The following is a 21,806-nucleotide window of genomic DNA, read 5'->3' on the forward strand; positions in this document are numbered from 1 at the left end:
CGATAACTCTGTAGAGACATTTGAGCAAGGCGTTATACTATAGGTGGACCGCAATGTCAAAATTGCTGTTCGGCCATTGCTCGTGAAAAAACAAATTTGTTTACAAAGCAAATCATATCTTTTGGTGACAAATGCATTCGTAGGCAAAATAGCTGCTCGCGCTTCACTGTAGGCAGGTAATTTTCTGGATTTTTTCGTATAACAATTTCTCATAATTGCTTCTACTTTTTCAGATATCTACAATCAGCGGTCGAATTAAAAACAGTGCAGAAGGATGTTTTGAGTATATTTTACCTTCTAGCCGCGCAATCAATGCTTTTCTTTCCAAGCAAGCAGCGTTTTTCGTATGTGGTTTTATTGAGCATTTAAAAGAGAGTGTTAATTTTTTTTTTGTTTTATCACCAGGGCAAAAGCATGAAATAGAATCGTACGTGGTACGAATTTATCGGCACAATCTGATCAAGGACGGAGGCATCATCAAACGGAAACTACGCGAAAAATAAAACTGCGCCGCAACACTCGTGTCAAAATGGACGAGTTGGGCTGGGTGCTGATGAACCACAATTTGATAACACGTAATGAGCCAATCCAACAGCATGCCAATGGTAATCGACCAAATCATTTTAAATTGAACATGGAGCGGTTGCGAAACCTACTGGAGCAGCAAGAACAGAACAATCACGCTGGTAGGTCGGTTTGATATATTTATTCCGCTAAAGAATGATTATATTTGTTGATTTTTCAGAGTTAACTTCCAAAAAGCAAAACAAATTCCTGCGTATGCTGGATGCAATTTTACAAAACGACAAAGTTTTGAAGGAAATTAAAGAGATGGTAGCGGCGAATCGACTTCTATCGGAAATTCGTTATGTGACTACGGTGGAACGTATGCTGAAACACAATTTGGACCCCTCTTTGCGCTGCTGCTTTGTATGCCGAGAGTATTTCCGCACTGCCGATGAGTATACCAGTCATTTCGAAAAATTGCACGGTGAGAAATTTCTTATTGTTGCGGCGGTGGATCGATTTCAGACTAGTCAAAAGTTCAACGTTCTACATCACTACAATCCCCTTAATCCGGTGACAATATTCACGATTTGCAACGTATACCACACAGCCCTAATAAAAAAAAAACAAGAAAAGAAAGGTCTAATATTTTACAATAAAGAACAAATCTACCACTTTCCACGAAAATCGGAGAACCACTATATCGGTTAGACATGGAATGGCTGATACATATAAGGCAGAAAAAAGGTTTAACTTTGGAATTCAACATCCTATATTTCCTCGTACCATTAAGTTCATGGCGCATTTGATGTCGGTCATCGTAACTGCTTCTATGGAAATGACGTGAGCATATGATTTGATTTTTGATTTTTATCTCCATCTCGGAGAAAAGTGTGGTAAACAATGTCCGGGTTATTTTTCGTTATGAGAACCTTGTTTCCACATCCTTTTACTGCACAATAATACGGCATCTGAAGTAAATAAAATATTCACAATATAATTTTGGCATGATAGAGAACCGCGAGATGAACGATTATCTGTGGAGGAGTTGGACAACAGATTTCTTAGACTTATAGCACTTTTATCACATTCACAAGCTCATCAAATCCTCACTGTCCCCCAAAAATATTGAATAATATAAAATTTTTTTTCCCAAAATATATATTTTATTAAGGCACGTAGCTTGACGGGGCCGGGAGTCCAATATTTTAACAATTTTTGTCTTACAACTGTGTTAGTAATATGTAACCGATTACTCGCGGTTGGCTCGAGGTTAGTATTACATAGATCTCATAATTGGGATGTTGCAGTCTCCAGTACTATGTATGTGTGGCCGACACGGGATACTTCCTATTGGAGTATAACTGACCATTGATCAGCGACGCCCCCCTAGTCTGTACCTCATATCAATCGTGGTGCGTCTCTCTTGACTCGAGGAATCCAGGGTAGAATGGTCACTGGACGGTACAATCTTCAACTCGTGTAGAGTTGCCATGAGCGGTACAACCTTTGGCTCTTGTTAAATGATCAGTGGCCTTCGACCTGTGTATCTGTAAAGAGTATGTGTATGTTTAATTACATTACATGGAGCGGTTATAATATATAATATAAATACCTTGTGCAGCTATAGTACACTATTTTTCACGAATATATATTTGTTTATTTCTTCCTTCAGTTGTTTTCCTCAGCGAGTTGATATGAAACCATAACCACACAACCAAACAAAAAGTAAATAATTCAGAAAGCTACGTCTCGCTACTCGTCTCAGGTATTGTCATGAAAGTGTCAAGAACGAAACACCTATAGTTTAGCATCTTTCATTTGAGAAAGTCCCCAGCAAACATTAAATCGTATAATTTTGCACGTGCCAAGTCTTACAAGAAATCCGAATAAATCATAATCGCATATAATATCAATCAAAGTATGTGTCGTGTATATTTTAAATCGCATAAAATGTAAAAACTCGATTTCATATACCATTTTCAAATTAAGTCGCAATTCGGTATAATAAACATCAATTTTATGATGTACATTGTCGTAAAATATATTTAATCCGCATCATATGCGTATATTACGCTGATGCAGTTTGTGTGTCACATAAGCGTATAATTTAAATCGATTCTGTACTGTAGTAAATCGTGTTGCATGCTGAAGAAAATCATGAAACAGTAAATCATATTAGATCCTAATAAAGAACATATTACACCATATTGAAATGTCAATGAAATGCTGATGCACTCGAAAGTTTTAACCGCTGTTGAATTAAATTTCAGATAGCCGCGCGAGATAGCTGGTGGATGATAATCCAGATGACCGGACTTCGACCCAACATCGGAGCAATTTTCACCAAACATCAATCTGTGCAATTTTAAACATTCATATTCCTCGCCCAACACAAGTCAATTAAACAATTATTATTTCCACAAACATAAATACTCATACATAAAAATGGCGAGGCTATAATAAACATTTCACGAAAATATTTTGCGCCATTTGTTTTTTTCTATGTTTGCAATAAATCGTATATGAGTATGGCAAAAGTCGTATTTGGTGCTTTTACAATTCATGAATATATTCATATTAGATCGCAATTCAATTCAACATAATCGCTATTATAGCCGGTCAAAGTTGCATATTCATTCAAATAAATTCGGTAGGGGGTCTTCGTAGCCACATTGGTTGCGCGTTCGCTTAGTAAGCGATCGATCGTGAGTTCAAAACTCAGGGCCCTCATTGACCATCTTTGTGTTGTTACAGAATAGCTACGTCCACGCAACAATCATCAGCGATGGAGATCGATCCACGGTCGAAATAAGATCGATTCATCCATACTCTGCTCTGCTCTGCAAGACACATCGGGCTGCTGTTCTATAAATAACTCAACAATGATCAATCCACTGTCTCCGCTGTCCGGTGGTCCAACTGGATAATGGAAGAACAGAAAGAATACCCTTACGTCTAAATGGCTACTGTGTGAATGTACCATATGTAATGGTATAGAAGGAATACTGGCGAATGACAACTGTGTAATGTGCTAATTATAGATATGATAACCATGTGACATGTACACGATTAAAAATCGGCTCTGTTACAGCTAGATTGTTAATGAGCCTTAAATAAATAAATGGGATAAAAAAAAATAAATTCGGTAAGCATTTGCCATGTATGTATATGGCCTCCACTTTTGCATGCATATGCCAGTTAGGCGCATTATATGCCAACCAAATTTTAGGGCATATGATGTTATATATACGCTTGTTATGCGATTTAATGTTTGCTGGGTCTGCAGTACTAATATTTCATTTGAACTGCAAATTTGATATTCTTGTCGAAAATTTGTATGAAATAAAGATATGTTTGTTTTGACGTAGGATTACATCTTTCGGGAACATATTGGGGTACAAATTGAAAATCGAAAATTGAGCACATCGTGTGAATTGTCCAATTTCAAACGCTTATTGCTCAGTCATTTCATAATGGTTTGATGTAATTTTTGCGTCAATAAATTTCGGCACGCCATAACAATTTTTTATATTGAAGAAAAAAATATATTTCACAAACTAACTGTCGAACAATTGAGAAATCTCAACCCATATCCTAACGGAAATACCCACTTCTGATCGGTCGAAATTGAAGACACATGCGGCGGGTCCCTAACAGAGACATAAAAACCAAGCTGCCTGGGGCAAATCGGATTGCAAATACATGAAAGTAGGGGGATATTTTGCTCCCACCGAAATGTATTCCCTAACAGAGACTTCAAAACCAAGCTGCCTGGAGGAAATCGGCATTTCAAATACATGAAAGTAGGGAGAGCTTTTGTTCCCACCGAAATGTGTTCCCTAACAGATACATCAAAACCAAGCTGCTTGGGGGAAATCAACATTGCAAATACATGAAAGGAGGGGGAACTTTTGTTCCTACCGCAATGTGTTCCCTAACAGAGACATTAAAGCCAAATCATTATCAAAGAGTTTAACGTTGTAATTCTTCAAACATATCTAAAAACAACAGATAGCCTAACGGAATCCTACGTCAACTATGCGGTCGTGTCTCGGACACAACCCTCCTATGATTTTTTATTAAACAGCCTGTAATATTTAAATTTTCCAGTTAATATGTATCTGAATTTCTTTTATCATGGAGAACCCTATGTAAAATAACCCATAGGGGTGGTGAGAGCAAATTGGTCATGGGGAGTAAAGTGGTCATCTGCTTGTTTGGTAGTATAACTATTGACTATAAATGCCATATTGATAGTCACCTTGTGTTCGAATAATTTAATGATTTTTGAGTCACCCTGTACATCAGTAGAGCTGTCGGATATCAAAATATAAATATCATTGTCTTTATTGTCTTTATTATTATTTATTCATCATTTGACATCAAGGTCTTTATGAAACTTACTACATAAATTAAAGTGGAAACGCGGAAAATAAACGTTGACGAAATGTACAAGTAGACACATTAAAATCAAACAAATTGTATGCTACATGAAGACGTCTACAAACAAAATTAATTGGATCGTGTGAGCCATATCGGGTATTCCTGCGTGTAGCTTGGATAATTTGCCTAGATCGCAGAACTCGTTCAGGTGTATATATGCGCATGCGACCCAGTAGCTCAGAACTGTCAATTTCAGCCCGTAGGATCTTCGCTCCGAATACAGCTTGATTGATAGCACGCCGAATTTGAAGGGGTTCAATATGCAACAGCGCGCATCGATCCTCATAAGGTGAGAGATTCATCGGGTCACGCCAAGGCAGGTTATTCAGTGCCCGCCTCACAAATCTCCTTTGCACGGACTCAATTCTCGCAATCCACACTGCTTCAAATGGACACCAAACGACAGATGCATACTCCAGAATTGGCCTGACTAGCGAACAGTAGAGAGCACGCAAACACAAGGGATCAACAAAACCTTCGGCGACTTTTAAGATAAACCCTAATTGACGATTGGCTTTATCAATTATAGCTGTGTATTGCAGTTTGAAAGAGAGTCGATAATCCAATACAGTTGAATTTCACTCGTTGGGCTATCTTTAGTTGGGCTTCGATTTAGTTGGGCTCCCGTTCGTTGGGCTATAGCCCAACTAAATCGAAGACAAACGTCAATTCTGACAACGTAAAATTTTTTCGAGGGGCTCGTGGATGGTGTTTTTAGGTTTAAAATAAATTTTAAATGAATCATTGAAATAAATAAAATCGAATATTATTCAACAAAAACAATATTTATTTTAAACGTTTCAAACAAAATTAAACAAACCACGTAAATTCATTTTCAACAAAATGGTAGAGTTCTTCAACATGCTCGTTTTAGCCATTCAACTTCAGTGATTTTCGAACGTAGCGCGTTCAAACGGCATACTTCTGCAACATCATGCTTCATATAGCGAACTAGGCAATCAATTGACTTGATTGCATCGCCAAAATCAGGATCTCCGGTACTAGTAATGGAAGTATCAAACGAATTACTTCCATCTTCTGTGTCTACCAACCATTCTTCTTGCATTTCAGGTTGATCTTTCTTGAGAACTGATGACAAAATCTCGTCATCAGAGAACACTTCACTGGTTACCCAATCTGGATTATGATCACCATCATACACCTGATCTTTGATCCACAGATCAATATCTTGCTCAGATGTTTTTGTTCCTGCCAAACTGTCAATCCTGGACACAAGCGCTTTGAAGTCATCATCGGCCGCTTTCGAGTCTACATTAACAGCATCCTCCGGCAAACCATCGATCAATTTCTTCCACGAATTACGTATAGTTTTGTCAGATATCTCCTCCCAAGAGGTTGCCAACCACGATATACACTGTTGAAGATTAATCTTCTTCAATCGTTCTTCGAAACTAAAGAGGAAAGTACATAAATAAAACCTCAATTAGAACTTGAATTTAAATTTTGAAAAAGCACAGACGAAAAACTATCGTGCGCATAGTTTTGTGTTTATATTTGGAATTAATTACAAAAATTTAATGTTTAATATTTGGAAATTTACCTTAAGTGTTCGTTTTCCAGAATTAATGCGAGCATCAGTTTTCTTTTATACTTTCGCTTGATTGCATTGATGACCGATTGGTCCATCGGCTGGCATTCAGCAGTTACATTTGGTGGGAGGTAGATCACTTGAATCAGTCCATCGTCACTCTGTAGAGATTCGTCAACGTCATAATGACTGGTGCAATTATCAAGAACCAGCAATGCCTTTGGCTCCAATCCTCTCTCGGCCGAAAATTTTCGAACAGCGGGGACAAACTCTTCGTGGAACCATTGACGGAACAACAGTCTGGTCTAACATTTTTCTACTTATGTTGGGACTTTCTCTATTAGGCAGCAGACTACTCAACTCTAGGTTCGAATAACTAATGATTTATTGTTCTGATTTCATATCAGCGAGACCCATAGAGAACGCTCGGGCATCGATGTGGAGGGTCGATGCCATTGCTGACACAGCGTGTCAATTGCGCGTGGATGTTTAATTTACCAGTCGGCGCAATTTGACACCATGATAAAATAATCAACCGTAGCAACAATGTTGCATCGGTTGGCGACTTACAGTGTCGCTCAAAAGTGTTCACCACACCTTCCCCCTTTCGGAAGAAGAATGTAGCATAGCAAATTATTCGTGATTTGAATTTTAGTTGAGGTTCTCTAGGAATTTCGCTGATGATAATACAAAGGTTTACATTTTTGTTCTTATACACCTAAAATATATTGACCATGATTATTTCGAAAAATTTAAAATTTATTATTTATATTTCGTAGAGAATATTTGTCCCTGAATGGATTTGAATAAATGAATGACCTTTCCTTCCCTCTTTCAAAAGTAAATTTTAAATTTTCTCATTTATAGTTTTATAATTCTATTTTTATGTACTTTCATTTGTTTTCCCTGTGCCAAATCTTCCACATCACAGTTGCATCCTTCTACTTTTACTATTTTAAAGGGACCTATATAGAATGGGTCCAATTTTTTGCGATTTTCGTTAGTAATATATATTAAATCTCCTACAGATACATTGATTGGATTCAGATTTACATTCAAATTTTCAGTTCTTAATCTTTTTTGTTCAATTAATTTGTTTCGAGCTTCTGAATGACTTTTTTGTAACTTAAATTTCATTTCATTGTAGTACTGATCAAGGTTATAGATTGGTTCTATTTTTGTATTAAAGAGGTCTTGAGGTAAATTTGGTTTTCGTGCAAAAACTAACTCAAATGGTGCATATTGTGTGTCCGTATGTGGGGTTGTATTATATACAAAAGCGTAAAAGTTAATCCAGTCATCCCAGTCGTTATGATGTTCATTGGAGAACGATCTCAGATACTCATTAAGGCATCTATGATTTCTCTCCAAAGCACCGATAGACTGAGGATGATATGCGGTTGAAAATGTTTGTTTGAAATTTAATATTTTACCGATCTGACAAAGTACTTCATTGCAATATTCAGTACCTCTGTCCGATCTTAGTTCTAAAAAGTTTCCGTATGTCAAAATAAAGTTTTCCACTAATGCACGAGCAATGGTATTAGCTTCCTTATTTTGAATTGGTATTAGAACTATAAATTTTGTGAGATCGCACTGCAATGTAATACAATAACGATTATTTTTTCCTGATTTAGGCAATGGCCCGACAGTATCTATCGAAATAACATCAAATGCTCTTACTGGAGTAGTTGTAACAATTGATGCTTCTTTCGTTTTTTTCGTTATTTTGTTCGTTTTACAAAACTCACAGGCCTTTATGAATTTTGCTATAGAACTCTTCATTCCATGCCAGGCATATAGATCACGTAGTTTTAGGTAAAGTCTATGTTGACCTATGTGACCACCGATAGAACTGTTATGAAAATCATGTAAGATTTTCTCGATTTCCTCTCTATTTTGTATATATCTTGGAGGTCTGTATAGAAAAAATTCAAAATTTTTCGTTTGTTTAGTGGCAATTTCTTTGAATTTTTCCACTGTTATTAATGAAAACATTGTATCATTTAATGGTATAGCTATCCTTTTTTCATTTATATTCATCATAATTCCATTTAGCTCTGAAAGAGCAGACTCTAGTGTCTGACTTCCATTTAGTAAGCATTCTTTATTTATCTCAATTGTAACAAATGTTTTCTTTAAGTTTGCGCTTTTTATTTTTATGTGTATGACGTCGTCTTTTATTTCGGTTAATATCTTTTTCATAACCCTAATTGGTTGTAAATTTTCGATTTCACGCACAAGAAGTTGATCAGGCTTCTCGACTTGTATAATCGGTTTGTTTTGTTTTGCTGTTTCATTTTTCCTACTCATGGACCTTGTGTTTACCACGAGCATTGTTTTGTTTTTCAGGTCGTCAGATGACACGATTCTTGAGAGTGCATCTGCGCCTACATTGTCTTTTCCTTTGATATGTACTATGTCAAAATCGTAATCCTCGAGATCAAGACGCATTTGTGTTAACTTTTTGGTAGGTTCCTTCATTCCAAAAAGAAAGACAAGGGGTCGATGATCCGTTTTGATTGTGAATTTTCTACCATACAAATATGGCTTGAAATGATTGATAGCCCAATGTATGGCAATCATTTCCTGCAATATTGTTGGCTTTTTAGAATCTGCTTTGTTCAATGCTTTACTTGCATAGGCTATTGGCAGATCATGTCCGTCTACTTCTTGAGATAAGACTGCTCCACAAGCTGTGTTGGAAGCGTCTGTGGTCAGAATAAATTTCTTTGAAAAGTCAGGGTAACTTAAAATTGGTGGAGATAATAGGGTTTCTCTGAGTTGTTCAAAAGATGTTTGGCGTTCATCATTCCAAATAAAAGTTGAATTTTTCTTTAACAATTCGTTTAATGGTTTTGCTATCTTCGCGAAGTTTGGAACAAACTTACGATAGTAATTACAAAAAGCAACGAATCTACGAACTTCGTCCGCATTCGTTGGTACTGGATAATTTTGTATAACATTAAATTTTGTGTCATCAGGAAGTATTCCCTGATCAGAAATTTTATGGCCTAAGTACGTTACTTCTGTTTTAAAGAATTGGCATTTTTCCGGATTGAGTTTCAAATTGTATTGTCTCAATCGTTCAAACACTTTAGTCAGATTTTTAATGTGATGATTTGTAGAACATCCAATAACTACAATATCATCGATATAAACAAATGCACATTCTGGCGTCAATCCTGCCATGGCGATAGTCATCATGCGCTGAAAACTGTTTGGGCTTATATTCAAGCCAAACGGTAAGCGCGTGAAGGCGTAGTGCCCGGACGACGTAGAAAACGCAGTGTATTTCTTAGATTCTGGGTCCAACGGGATTTGGTGGAATCCTGCCATCAGGTCCAAGGTGCTAAAATATTTAGCCCTTCCTAACTGATCCAAAATTGTGTCGATTCTTGGAAGTGGAAATCTGTCGGCTAAAATTTTCTTGTTTAGCTGTCTGAAATCCACGACCATCCTCCATTTTTTATCATCAGTGTTCGATTTTTTGGGCACCAATAAAATTGGTGAGTTATAAGCCGATACTGAATGTTCGATTATTTTGTTTTCCAGTAATTTATTCACTTGACCTTCAATTTCGGAATTTTGTGCGTGTATACTCCTATAATTTGGAATATATACGGGCACATTGTCCGACAATTCGATGTTTTGAGTGTAGAAGTTATTTGTGGTCAAATAATCTTCTCCCAACGCAAAAATGTCATTATATTCTTCTATCAATGTCTCAAAATGTTTACTAGCGTATGTTGGTATTTCAGTAAAGTCAATTTTTTGTTTTATTTCATCCGATCTCTGTTTAATTTCGGTATTTTTATTTATATTAGCTATAATGAAATCATTCAATGGTTTAACTATGGGTTTAAAATTAAGAATAAGAACTGGTTTATCCGTAGTATTAATAAATTTAACATATGTCGTTTTCGGAGATACTAAAGTGTTCCCACAAAAAATTCCGTTCTGAATTTCCTGTGCACACACTAAAGCATCGTCTTCAAGTTTTAAATTTGGGATACGGCGAATAACTTCGCATCTTTCCGGAAGCAGTATTCCTTCATTAAGATTATCTTCAATTGGAATATTAACTTCTATATTATTAAACGTAAAATTTAAAATCCAATATTCATAGTTAATGCTACACTTATATTGTGATAAAAAATCTCTTCCCAATATTCCTTCAGTGCATATTGGGAAATCGTTATTGACCAATTGAAATCTATGATTCAATTTTAATACATTCTGAAATTTCAATGTAGTAATCGTTGAAGCTACAGTTTCCAATTTTTCACCGGATATACCAGAAATTATACATTTATTAGTTCTATCTACTATTTGATTATTAACTACCTTACCTATTTTGAAAATTGAAATGTCAGCCCCTGAGTCAATCATGAAAGTACACGTTGAATTGGCCATTTCAACGTATGCCTTCACAAAATTTGATGCAGTTGCATTTATTGTGAAAAGCTTCGGAGTTGACCTAAAAAATTTTGCTGTGGTGGTTGTTGCTGCTGCTGAAATTGGAATGGAGGTTGTTGGCACTGGTTCCAATTTTGCACATTCTGCGCATTTTGTGGTACTGGTGCCATACCATTTCCAGTTTCTGCAGTTGCGTAAAATATGCGTGGTTGCATGAATCCACGTCCATATCCTCTTTGCGATCCCCTACCACGTTGATTTTGAAAATTTCTTTGATTGTCGTATTGCTGGAAATTTCCTCTGCCGCGACGATTGAAAAAACCGCCACGGTTACTGAAATTATTTTGAGCATAAAAATTTCTATTCCCACGGTTTTGATTTCTACCGCGTCCCCGTTGTAAATGGCCACGACGGGTATACATTATTTGCGAGTTTTGATTCGCAGATGATGCTCCCTCGTTTTCAATCACCTTTTCTATCGCATCAGTTAAGGACGAAAATTGTCCCGCTTTTAGCAAGAGCTTGGTTTCACTGGACCTAACTCCGGTGCAAAGTGCTTTTACTCCCTGTTTAACAGCCATTTTGCAGGCCGTTTCAGTGGGAATATTTTCCGATATGTATGCTTTTTCCAACAGGAACACTAAGTTTTCGACTTCGTTGGTAAATTTATTGATATCACCAATCTGCTTCGTTTCTTGTAGTTTTGCTACAAAAACATCAGGAGATTTTTTTATTCCACAACATGTCTTAAGCTTATTTATTATTTCTTCAGTGTTTTGTGGTCTGTCTCCGACAGCTGCTCGAGCTTTCCCGGTTAGTCGAGTTTTAATAAATCTGATTACCGTCTCTTTCGCTGCTGATTTTTGTGCAGCTGTTGCATCAGCGAATTCCGATTCCACGCTGTCTGCAAACAGCGCAACAGAATCAATAAATTGATTCAACCCTTCCGGGTTTCCCTCATAGGTTTGGACGATAGCTGTTCCCAGCTTAATGTCCACCTTCGGGGTAGCCATTTTATTTTTCTTAAACAATTGGTTAAATGCTATTATTATTTTTACTAACGTCGTAAATTTTAATAACTGTTTTGCGGAATCAAGTTTGGAATTAATCAATACTTGAATACCGCCGAATAAATCTCTGGCCTCTAACACAATTTCCCTCTGCTCGTGATGTTCATAATCATCGAGCAGATATAAAATTGTGTTATAGACCTGTCTGGCATATTCTCTTTTGGCGAGTAAAGTATTCCTCAGGTATTTTCTGTTAGGACTCTTTTTTAGATTTATGTATATAGTTTTCAATTCGTTTAACAAACTTCGTTCCTCACTTTTCAATTTCTTCAGCATTGGCGAGGTGGAAAAATTTGGCACTTATTTAAGAAAATGAAACAAATGAAGGTACTTACATTGAATTCTTCATTTAATTTATCTTTTTCACTGATATGTGTTAATTAATCTATAATTCATATATAAGTGTTCATTGCACCACCGTCGCTCCGTTTCGCCGATGTTCATGTAGTAAAATTCTAGCAGCGTATGGAATGCGGCTCTCTGCGATTCATTCAAAAGATTGTTGCGAAGATATTCCAAGCATTTGTCACTCCGTTTCGCCGATGTTCACACGGGGCCGTCCCGCCTGTCGCCTGCTTCGTGGTTCTCGTATCCGTTTCGATTAGTGGCTTCAAGTCGGATTCTTTACAGCCGTTGTGCACTGAGTGGATATTTTCGGAACCCAGTGCTGGTGATGAAGGACAGACATAGTGGTGTAATTTGGTGCACGGGCGCGTTCTCGCGGCTTCGTCGGCAGACTGTATGCTGCTGGAAGACTGCTTCCACTTCCATATACAATTCAGGAGCACTGGCGCCCCACAGTTCATTAGGCAGCTCTTTCCCCTGTTCGCCACTCAGGACATTGTTCACTTAACACTTCAACATTAAAGAGGGATCCAGTAATACCACTTGAAAGTCAAGAAAAGCTAACATGTAGCGCATTGTCGCTACAGTCCACTGTCCAACACTAAATTCACTGAATTTTCATGAGGAAATCACATCCTCCCGCCAGCGACACTTCGAGGCACGGTGCAAAACAGCAGAACCGTCTCGCCCGCAGAACACTCTCACTCTAATAGTGAGGCTGCCACAGTCGCCATCTAACATTTTACTACTTAAATTGGGACTTTCTCTATTAGGCAGCAGACTACTCAACTCTAGGTTCGAATAACTAATGATTTATTGTTCTGATTTCATATCAGCGAGACCCATAGAGAACGCTCGGGCATCGATGTGGAGGGTCGATGCCATTGCTGACACAGCGTGTCAATTGCGCGTGGATGTTTAATTTACCAGTCGGCGCAATTTGACACCATGATAAAATAATCAACCGTAGCAACAATGTTGCATCGGTTGGCGACTTACAGTGTCGCTCAAAAGTGTTCACCACACTGGTCATCCAAGCCTTTTTGGAATGATTATATGAAACGGGAAGTTCTTCGATGTTGATTCCTCGTGGTTTTGCAGCAGTGCAAATGAAATACAACGGAAGCTTTAGGGAACCATCTATGTTGGAGCAAGGCATAAACGTATACCTTGTCTTGTTTTGCTTCCGTCCGCTTGCCACGGTCTCATCACAGGTAACGACAGAGCGTGTGGCTAGGAGCTTGATGAACAAGGCAGATTCATCTGCATTAAAGACTTGGGATAGTGATAGCTGCATTTCCTGAATCTTCTTCTGTAGAACCTTCTTGAAATTTAGGTACGCTTCAACGTTTACCGATGCCTTTTCTCCTGTTACGGCTTTCACGCGCAATCCAAACCGCTGCTTAAAACAATGCATCCAGCCATCCGAAGCAGAAAAACCGTGCACCGCATAGAGCCCCCGGTCCTGGAACATCTTAAACAGCAGCTCCGCCTTTGCTTTAAGAATATCCACTGTCAACAAAATGTTGGACTGCCGCTGCTGTAAAATCCAGATGTAAAGAGCTTCATCCAGCAAAGGGAACGTCTGCTCTTTCAATGTTTTTCGATTATTTACACCATATTCCTTGAACTTGTCCACCGCCTCACGAATTGCTTCTTTCTTTTGGATTATTCTCGTGACCGTAGAAGATCCTACGCCGTACTTCTTCCCAAGAAAGTCATGCGTACCACATCCTGCTTCAAAATCTTCAATTATGCGAACCTTCTCCACCAGCGTCAGGAAATTGCTCCTCCGTTTCCGGTTAACGTTCGAAATGAACGTATATTAAATCTACGCTAATTTTAATATCAAACTTCATTAAGAACTTACCAATTAATCCAACCTAGAACGAAACTCAACCACGAATGAAATAAACGTCAGTGGTGTGAAAACTTTTCTGCGTTTCCCATAACAACAAACAATCGGTGTGACCCTCGATCGATTTTCGACTTTGACAGTTCAGCCCAACGAGTGAAAGTCTTTCACAAATTGGGCTAAGAGCTTAGTGCAACGAGTGAAATTCGACTGTAACACTCCAAGATCCTTAACTTTCTCGATGCGTTCAAGTAGTTCTCCACGAATGGTGTAGTTGTATATGATAGGCCTTTTACATCTCCGGAAGGTTATAATCGAACATTTAGCGACACTCACTTCGAGAAAGTTTATAGTGCACCAATACACAAAACGATCCAAGAGCTCCTGCAGCTCTCTGCAGTCAGCTTCATTTTGAACAATTAGAAAAATTTTAAGATCGTCAGCATAAATCAGTAGCCCACCGTTTCGCAGAGGAGTTACCACATCATTGAAGTACAGTGTGAACAGCAATGGACCTAGATTACTGCCTTGTGGTACACCAGAACGTGACGAGAAAAGCGCCGATTCACAGGATCCAGTTTTGACGCAAAGTTGCCTGTTGCGCAGATACGAATGAAGCCAGTTGCACATTCTCTCCGAAGCTCCGAGTCGAAATAGTTTAGCCAGTAGGATTTCGTGATTTACGGTGTCGAAAGCAGCTTTGATATCCGTGTACACTGCATCCACCTGTAATCCGTCGTCCATCGCACCGATGCAAGTCGAAGTGAATTCGCAAAGATTACTCTCTACTGATCGCTTTGGATAAAATCCGTGCTGGAAAGCACTAATGTAGCTTCTGCATGAACTAAACAAGACAGCATTCACAATAGATTCTAGACATTTTGATCCCGCCAACAACGATGTTATGCCACGGTAGTTCGAGATGTCGGTTTTGTCGCCCTTCTTGAACATAGGAATCATATAAGACGATTTCCAGACAGTCGGAAATTTTTGTTGTTGGAGAGAGCGATTGAAAATAATTTGAAGAGGTCGTAGTACCAAGGTCTTGCATCTCTTAAAAACGCAAGAGGGAATCTTATCCGGCCCGGGATTGTAGGAGAACTTGAGTTTATTTATCGCAGACTCTACCATCTCTTCGGTAATTTCGAAAACGTCGAAATCAATAACGTCCCTTAGAGACGTTGATCTTTAGAGACGTTGACCATTGATCGCTGTTGTCTTTTCGTCCTCAGTAGGAATACTATCCACGAAAACACTTTTAAAATGTTGCGCGAACAGGTCGCACTTCGCTTGTGGAGTTTTGACCGACGAATCTCCAAGATGCATAACGGTTGGCAGCCCGAACTCTTTGCGTTTGGAATTTATAAAACTCCAGAACCGTTTTGGATTTCGGCGAAGATCGTCCTGTCTTCTCTTAACGTAACGTTTGTATAGAAAGCGATTGTATCCACGATATATTCGACTGGCCTCATTGAATTGGCGTTTAAGGATGGGACATCTTTGGCGGCAGAAGAGTTTCCAAAATTTGACGCGCCTTTTGCGTAGTGTTCGAAGACGATCATTAGACCATGCGGGATTTCTCGGTGGTCTGCTACGTGGCACAGTCTGTGTTATGCAACTCATAAGAATATGGTTGAAGCTGTTGGTGGCACTATCGACATCAAGGGATTGGAAAACTTCCGACCTACTTGTGATAGTAATTGGTTCAGAGCGTCGTAGACGGCTCGGCGGAAGTCGAGTCTTTCGATGTCATAAGCTTCTTCATACTGGACAGGCGGTTTGCATTCCACAGAATAAATTAAGGCAGGATGATAGCAATCAATCGGAACTATCGGTTCCCGGGTAACGGATACGGAACCGTTGCTCACGAGCGTGCCATTCGAGAAGATGAGGTCAAGTATACGATTCGAGCAATTGCGAATCAAGTTGCGTTGTCGCAGTGCATGAAATGATATATTGTCGAGGAGAACTTGACTGGCCAAATTGATACATGACTGCGACGGATCCACAGAAGCATATTCTCCGTTGTTCGTTTCTAACCAAACCAAGCGTGGTTGATTGAAATCGCCAAGCAGAACCACAGTGATTACACCCGTCTGGGTTCTAAATACCTCAGATACTGCATCAAAATGAAGTTGCACAAAAGAGCTATCCTGTCTTCTATCTGGGGGTATGTATAATGCACCAATCAAAATATCACCTCCTACTACCGATACTTTTACCCATAACTGCTCGATAGTTATGACATTACTATAACGGACAGCTGCAGAGCCATACACCTGCTTCACTGCGATTAACACCCCTCCACCACGTCGACGGATGCTGTTAGTGTCACAGCGATCTACTCGAAACACTCTGTAATTACTGCTGAACAGCTGTGCAGATTGGATACAATCGTCGAGCCAAGTTTCGGTGAAGACATATATATCATAGTCCAGTTCAGCAGTAGCAAGGAACACCAGGTCAATTTTTGTCCTCAGGCCACGAACGTTCTGATAATAAATCCGAAGCGCAGGAACCAAATCGTTATTCACTGTCAGCACAGGCTGAAAGGCTATTTCATCGACCACAACCGCAGGGGCAGGACGACTTTCAGGATATGGTAAAAAGAGGCTACGAGGTGTCAATAAATCCGCATCATCGAAACGATGGTTAGGCCTGGAACGCGGAAGCTAATTAGGGCAGAAATTCTTTCCAGCGCATTTATACTTGCCGAATATATGTTGTCGGGAGACCCCATTTCCAACCACGATCTCAGGACCAGGACGACAGCGATGGCTGGAACAACACGATGGCGCGACTGGATCGGGTGGAGTTGAGGTTCCCTTAGTACTGGGGGCAATGCGTTGAGGCCAGGAATCAGAACGAAGTGCAGCATTCTTCATAGTGTTGATGACGCCAACTTTGAATGACACGAATCTCATGGTCGGTAGGTCTCTACCTTTGGGCACTAATTTTACCACACTCGGGATGTATTGATCGTTGTTCATGTTTAGACAATTTCGAACCAAGTCGCTGATCTCCTGTTCTGTAGCTGCTGGATCAAACGCCGAGAGGTACAACCAAAACAAGTCATCGTTGACTTGGATTGTTTTTATAATTTCGTTGGTACTCTTTTTGGATCCTCTATTGTTGGCAGGTGCAGTGCTCAGATTGGGATCGGACTCACCGATAGAGATCCTTCTGCGTTTCGGCGTGTGAGATTTCTTCGCTGCATCACTGAAACTGATTCCAAGCGGCCCAATGGGTGTCTTAGGCTGAGAATCAACTTTGGCAGCAAGCGTGTTTACCGCGTCATTAAGCTTGGCCATCTCTACTTTTAGCGAGTCAATAACTTTTGCATCCGTAGATCCGCTAGAGTCGTCGCATCGAGCATCGATTCTTCTGAAGTGGTCGTTTGAAAAAAGATCGGCACATACATCGCACATCCTGAGCAGGTTTCTCTTTTGCAGTTTTAAAATGTCAAGTACGGGATAATCGACATTTACACAGACAGTGTGGAAAGACGCGGCACAGTAACCGCGGCAGATGATGCGGTCCGCGTCAGAAGTAACCTTTCTGTAGCGTGGGCAAGTCATAGTTTTGTGCAAATATGAAGCTACTAACGCCAAGAGTATGTTGCAAAGTCTCACTATACGACGGTGAAAACAGGTTCCAGAAGCGCCTACGGTTATGCTGCACTCAAGACGAATGAGCTTTCAGTGATCCGTGAAGATGCAAACGCTAGAGATGTTGAGCTTAGGAGTGATCGTTGATTTGTTATCCAGCAGATGTCGCTTCAGGACAAAAAATCGGCGTGGAAAGTAGTGTGTCTATTATTTTGTTTCACTAACAAAAGCTCAAAACACTCGCGAAAAATGTAAATGTATAACAACGGTATATATAAAAACAGAAATTGCTCTCTCGATAGCCATTCGGCCGTAGTTCTTCGCTCATTGTATGTAAGGATTATCTCGTTAAATTTAGTTTATTCAAACTGATATATTGGACAAATCATCAAAAAAAAATGCATAAATCTATTCCATTTAGCTTGATATGTGCGAGTGACCACTTTGCCCCCACTAGGTGACCACTTTACCTCGAAGCAAAAAAATTTTTTTCTCGATTTTTCTCCTTTTTTTCTAATGATGAAAAGTGTACTATTTTGAATTTTTATAGTTAAAGACCTTTGCTATCTTGAAGAACAATGAGTTGAACTACAATATTCTTCGAGAAACGGGAATTGAATCGGTATGTGGACGCTGGAAATGGGAATATTCCTTAGGGTGACCACTATGCCCCCACTTCTCCTACGTGTATGCCTTACCCAGCAAACATTAAATCGTATAATTTTGCACGTGCCAAGTCTTACAAGAAATCCGAATAAATCATAATCGCATATAATATCAATCAAAGTATGTCTCGTGTATATTTGAAATCGCATAAAATGCAAAAAACTCGATTTTATATACCATTATCAGATTAAGTCGCAATTCGGTATAATAAACATCAATTTTATGATGTACATTGTCGTAAAATATATTTAATCCGCATCATATGCGTATATTACGCTGATGCATTTTGTGTGTCGTATAAGCGTATAATTTAAATCGATTCAGTACTGTAGCAAATCGTGTTGCATGCTGAAGAAAATCATGAAACAGTAAATAATATTAGATCCTAATAAAGAACATATTACATCATATTGAAATGTCAATGAAATTCGGATGCACTCGAAAGTTTCAATCGCTGTTGAATTAAATTTCAGATAGCCGCGCGAGATAGCTGGTGGATGATAATCCAGACGACCGGAGTTCGAATCCACATCGGAGCAGTTTTCACCAAACATTAATCTGTCAATCAAACAATTTTATTTCTACAAACATAAATACTCATATATAAAAATGGCAATTCGTGAGGCTATAATAAACATTTCACGAAAATATTTTGCGCCATTTGTTTTTTTTCTATGTCTGTAATAAATCTTATATGAGCGTGGCAAAAGTCGCTATTATAGCCGGTCAAAGTTGCATATTCATCCAAACAAATTCGGTAAGCATTTGCCATGTATATATATGGCCTCCACTTTTGCATGCATATGCCAGTTAGACGCATTATATGCCAACCAAATTTTAGGGCATATGATGTTGTATATACGCTTGTTATGCGATTTAATGTTTGCTGGGTAGTTACGCAATTTTTTTTAGTTTCCATATCGATTTTTAATCTCCCTATTTTAAGCCAAAAGCAGTTATAACTTTTCAAATCGATGTGCCTGAATGATAGTATATGATTAATATGCAACAAAACGTAACACATTTTTCCTGCGAAATAATCTGAAAATTAATTTATATTTCAAGAATAAAAGGATTTTATTTTAAAACTAGCTGATATGGCAAACTTAGTCCCGCCCAAAGTTGAATTTTTGATATGAATACTTTCAAACTGTGGCTTATCATGCTTGAACACGATTTCCCGACGAAACTACTCAAGCTGACTCGTATGACGCTGGAGGGATCAAGGTCATGCGTGATGACATCGATATAATCGGGATAAATCGGAAGGCTGTGGAAAAGGCATTTAGGTCTTTAAGAGAGAAGCGGCGCGATTGGGGCTCATCATCAACACTGCCAAAACCAAGTATATGGTAGCTGGTAGGGAGCGTGGGACTTCCAGTGGTGTTGGCACTGAGGTTAAACTGGATGGGGAGTTCTTTGAAGTGGTTGAGTAATTCATATACCTTGATACACTCATGACATGTGTCGATGATGTGAGCCTTGTGTTTAGCTGAAGCACGAATTGTATCAGGTATACAAACACGATGACATAGTTGAGGCGATGAAACGTGACAGGTTGCGGTGGGCTGGACACGTAGCCAGAATGGCCGACGGCAGAGCCGCCAGAATGGCCGACGGCAGAGCCGCCAAAACTATTTTCACTCGCGAACCAAGAAGAGGTCGCCGACCCGGTGGACGTGCGCTGTAGAAAAGGAAGCGCGTGCTGCCGGTGTTCGGAAGACTGGAGAAAGTCTCCCTAAGACCGACGCTTCTGGTCAACTTTAGTTCATTCGGCGCAGGATCGGTAACGGTCCGTTGCCATAAAAGTAAAGTAAGTACTTTCAAATATGCACGATTTCTTACAAAGCGAACGTTCGTGGGTCTAATCGCAGAACTCTTCTTTGATTACTCTTTACAATTTTTTAAAATTGCAAACTAAATTGGTAGAAGTACTAAATTTCCTAGTACTTCTACCAAGATTCGTCATTATAATATAATATTTTTTTGCATTTAATACATTCTTGATACAGAGAATATTACAACATCAAAACAACTCAAATCGGATAATATCTTCCTCGAGTTTTGCGCTTACCAACACATTTGGCGATCCATTTCTATTAATAATTCAATTTTTCGAATTTTCCAAGTTTTCTTCAGAGTTATCCGACAATTTTTCGATTTTTCTCTCCGAAATATTGATTTATGGGAGAAACAAGTACAACACAATGAAGGCGGTTAAATTGGACCATTCCTCGAGTTTTGCGCTTACCAACATATTTGGCCTTCCATTTTTTATATAGAAAGATAGAAAATATAGAAATACGTTATTTCGCATAAAAACCATTTCCACTTTCGAATAAAACAAAAAATTCTTTAGCGCAAACATCGAATGGACTAACTACGCTTATCATGATGTAGAACATATGGGAATTGAATTTTCCACAAATCAAATTATTCATTACACCTTATAACATAATAACATGCAGCCTACTCAGCTTGAATAAGGCAGATTTGAGTACATTGGCCGGACACTATCCGAGCAGCCTCAACCTCAAAAACTCGGAAAACTGAAAGATGATACTTGTCGTTTCTGTAATTTCAGAACATTTCCAGTGTCAATGCAGTACCCTTCTTCTTCTTCTTCAATGGCACTAACGTTCCTAGAGGAACTTCGCCGTCTCAACGTAGTATTACTTGCGTCATTTTTATTAGTACTTAGTTGAGATTTCTATGCCAAATAACACGCCTTGAATGCATTCTGAGTGGCAAGCTCTAGAATACGCGTGATCACAGTGCAAGTCGGAGGAAATTTCTTTGACGAAAAATTCCCCCGACCAGAACGGGGATCGAACCCGAACACCCGGCATGTTAGTTATGACGCTAACCACTCGGCCACGGGAGCACACACCCTAATACAGCGAAAACTGAGGATCCATCACTTATTCCCTGAGTGATGGAACGAACTGACAGTGCATACATAGCAAACTGAAGTGCACTACAATAGATCAAACTAATGGTCGCAATGATTAAAGAACACTTTACACTCCTACAGAAGAAGAACACTTTACTTCTAGAAGTTTGCACTACTTGTTTGAATTCGAGAGAGGGTAATGATAATTATATCATATTTGACTACCCTTAGGGCATCCATAAACTGATACACAGCATGTGACAGCCTCAAATATGTTCACTGTCACTCACGAGAACTGCGAAAATCTCAAACTGTGTTAATCAAGACTCTTGAAAATATACTACAAGGTATTGGCCCTCCTTGTAGTATATTTTTTTTCGAAACCCCCTGCAACAATCTTTAAAATATATATATTTTTTGTACACAAAACACAACACAATTGTACACG

The 21,806-nt window shown here is 38.9% G+C and overlaps 2 protein-coding genes across 2 annotated transcripts; one reads left to right on the top strand and one right to left on the bottom strand.

The window, feature by feature from the left end:
* The first annotated feature begins 26 nt into the window (after positions 1-26).
* On the top strand, positions 27-1,657 carry LOC129776677 (uncharacterized). Its single transcript, XM_055782473.1, has 4 exons — positions 27-176; positions 234-344; positions 406-686; positions 746-1,657. The coding sequence occupies exons 3-4, from the start codon at positions 530-532 to the stop codon at positions 1,216-1,218; spliced, it is 630 nt and encodes a 209-aa protein (XP_055638448.1). The 5' UTR covers positions 27-176; positions 234-344; positions 406-529; the 3' UTR covers positions 1,219-1,657.
* A 4,062-nt stretch (positions 1,658-5,719) lies between these two features.
* LOC129777681 (uncharacterized) lies at positions 5,720-6,826 on the bottom strand. Its single transcript, XM_055784100.1, has 2 exons — positions 6,515-6,826; positions 5,720-6,365 (listed from the first exon to the last, which is right to left on the bottom strand). Exons 1-2 carry the CDS (start codon positions 6,598-6,600, stop codon positions 5,810-5,812), a joined length of 642 nt encoding a protein of 213 aa, XP_055640075.1. The 5' UTR covers positions 6,601-6,826; the 3' UTR covers positions 5,720-5,809.
* Between the last annotated feature and the right edge of the window lie 14,980 nt (positions 6,827-21,806).

Source organism: Toxorhynchites rutilus, chromosome 3 (genome assembly GCF_029784135.1).
Source record: "Toxorhynchites rutilus septentrionalis strain SRP chromosome 3, ASM2978413v1, whole genome shotgun sequence".
Classification (NCBI taxonomy): Eukaryota; Metazoa; Arthropoda; class Insecta; order Diptera; family Culicidae; genus Toxorhynchites; species Toxorhynchites rutilus.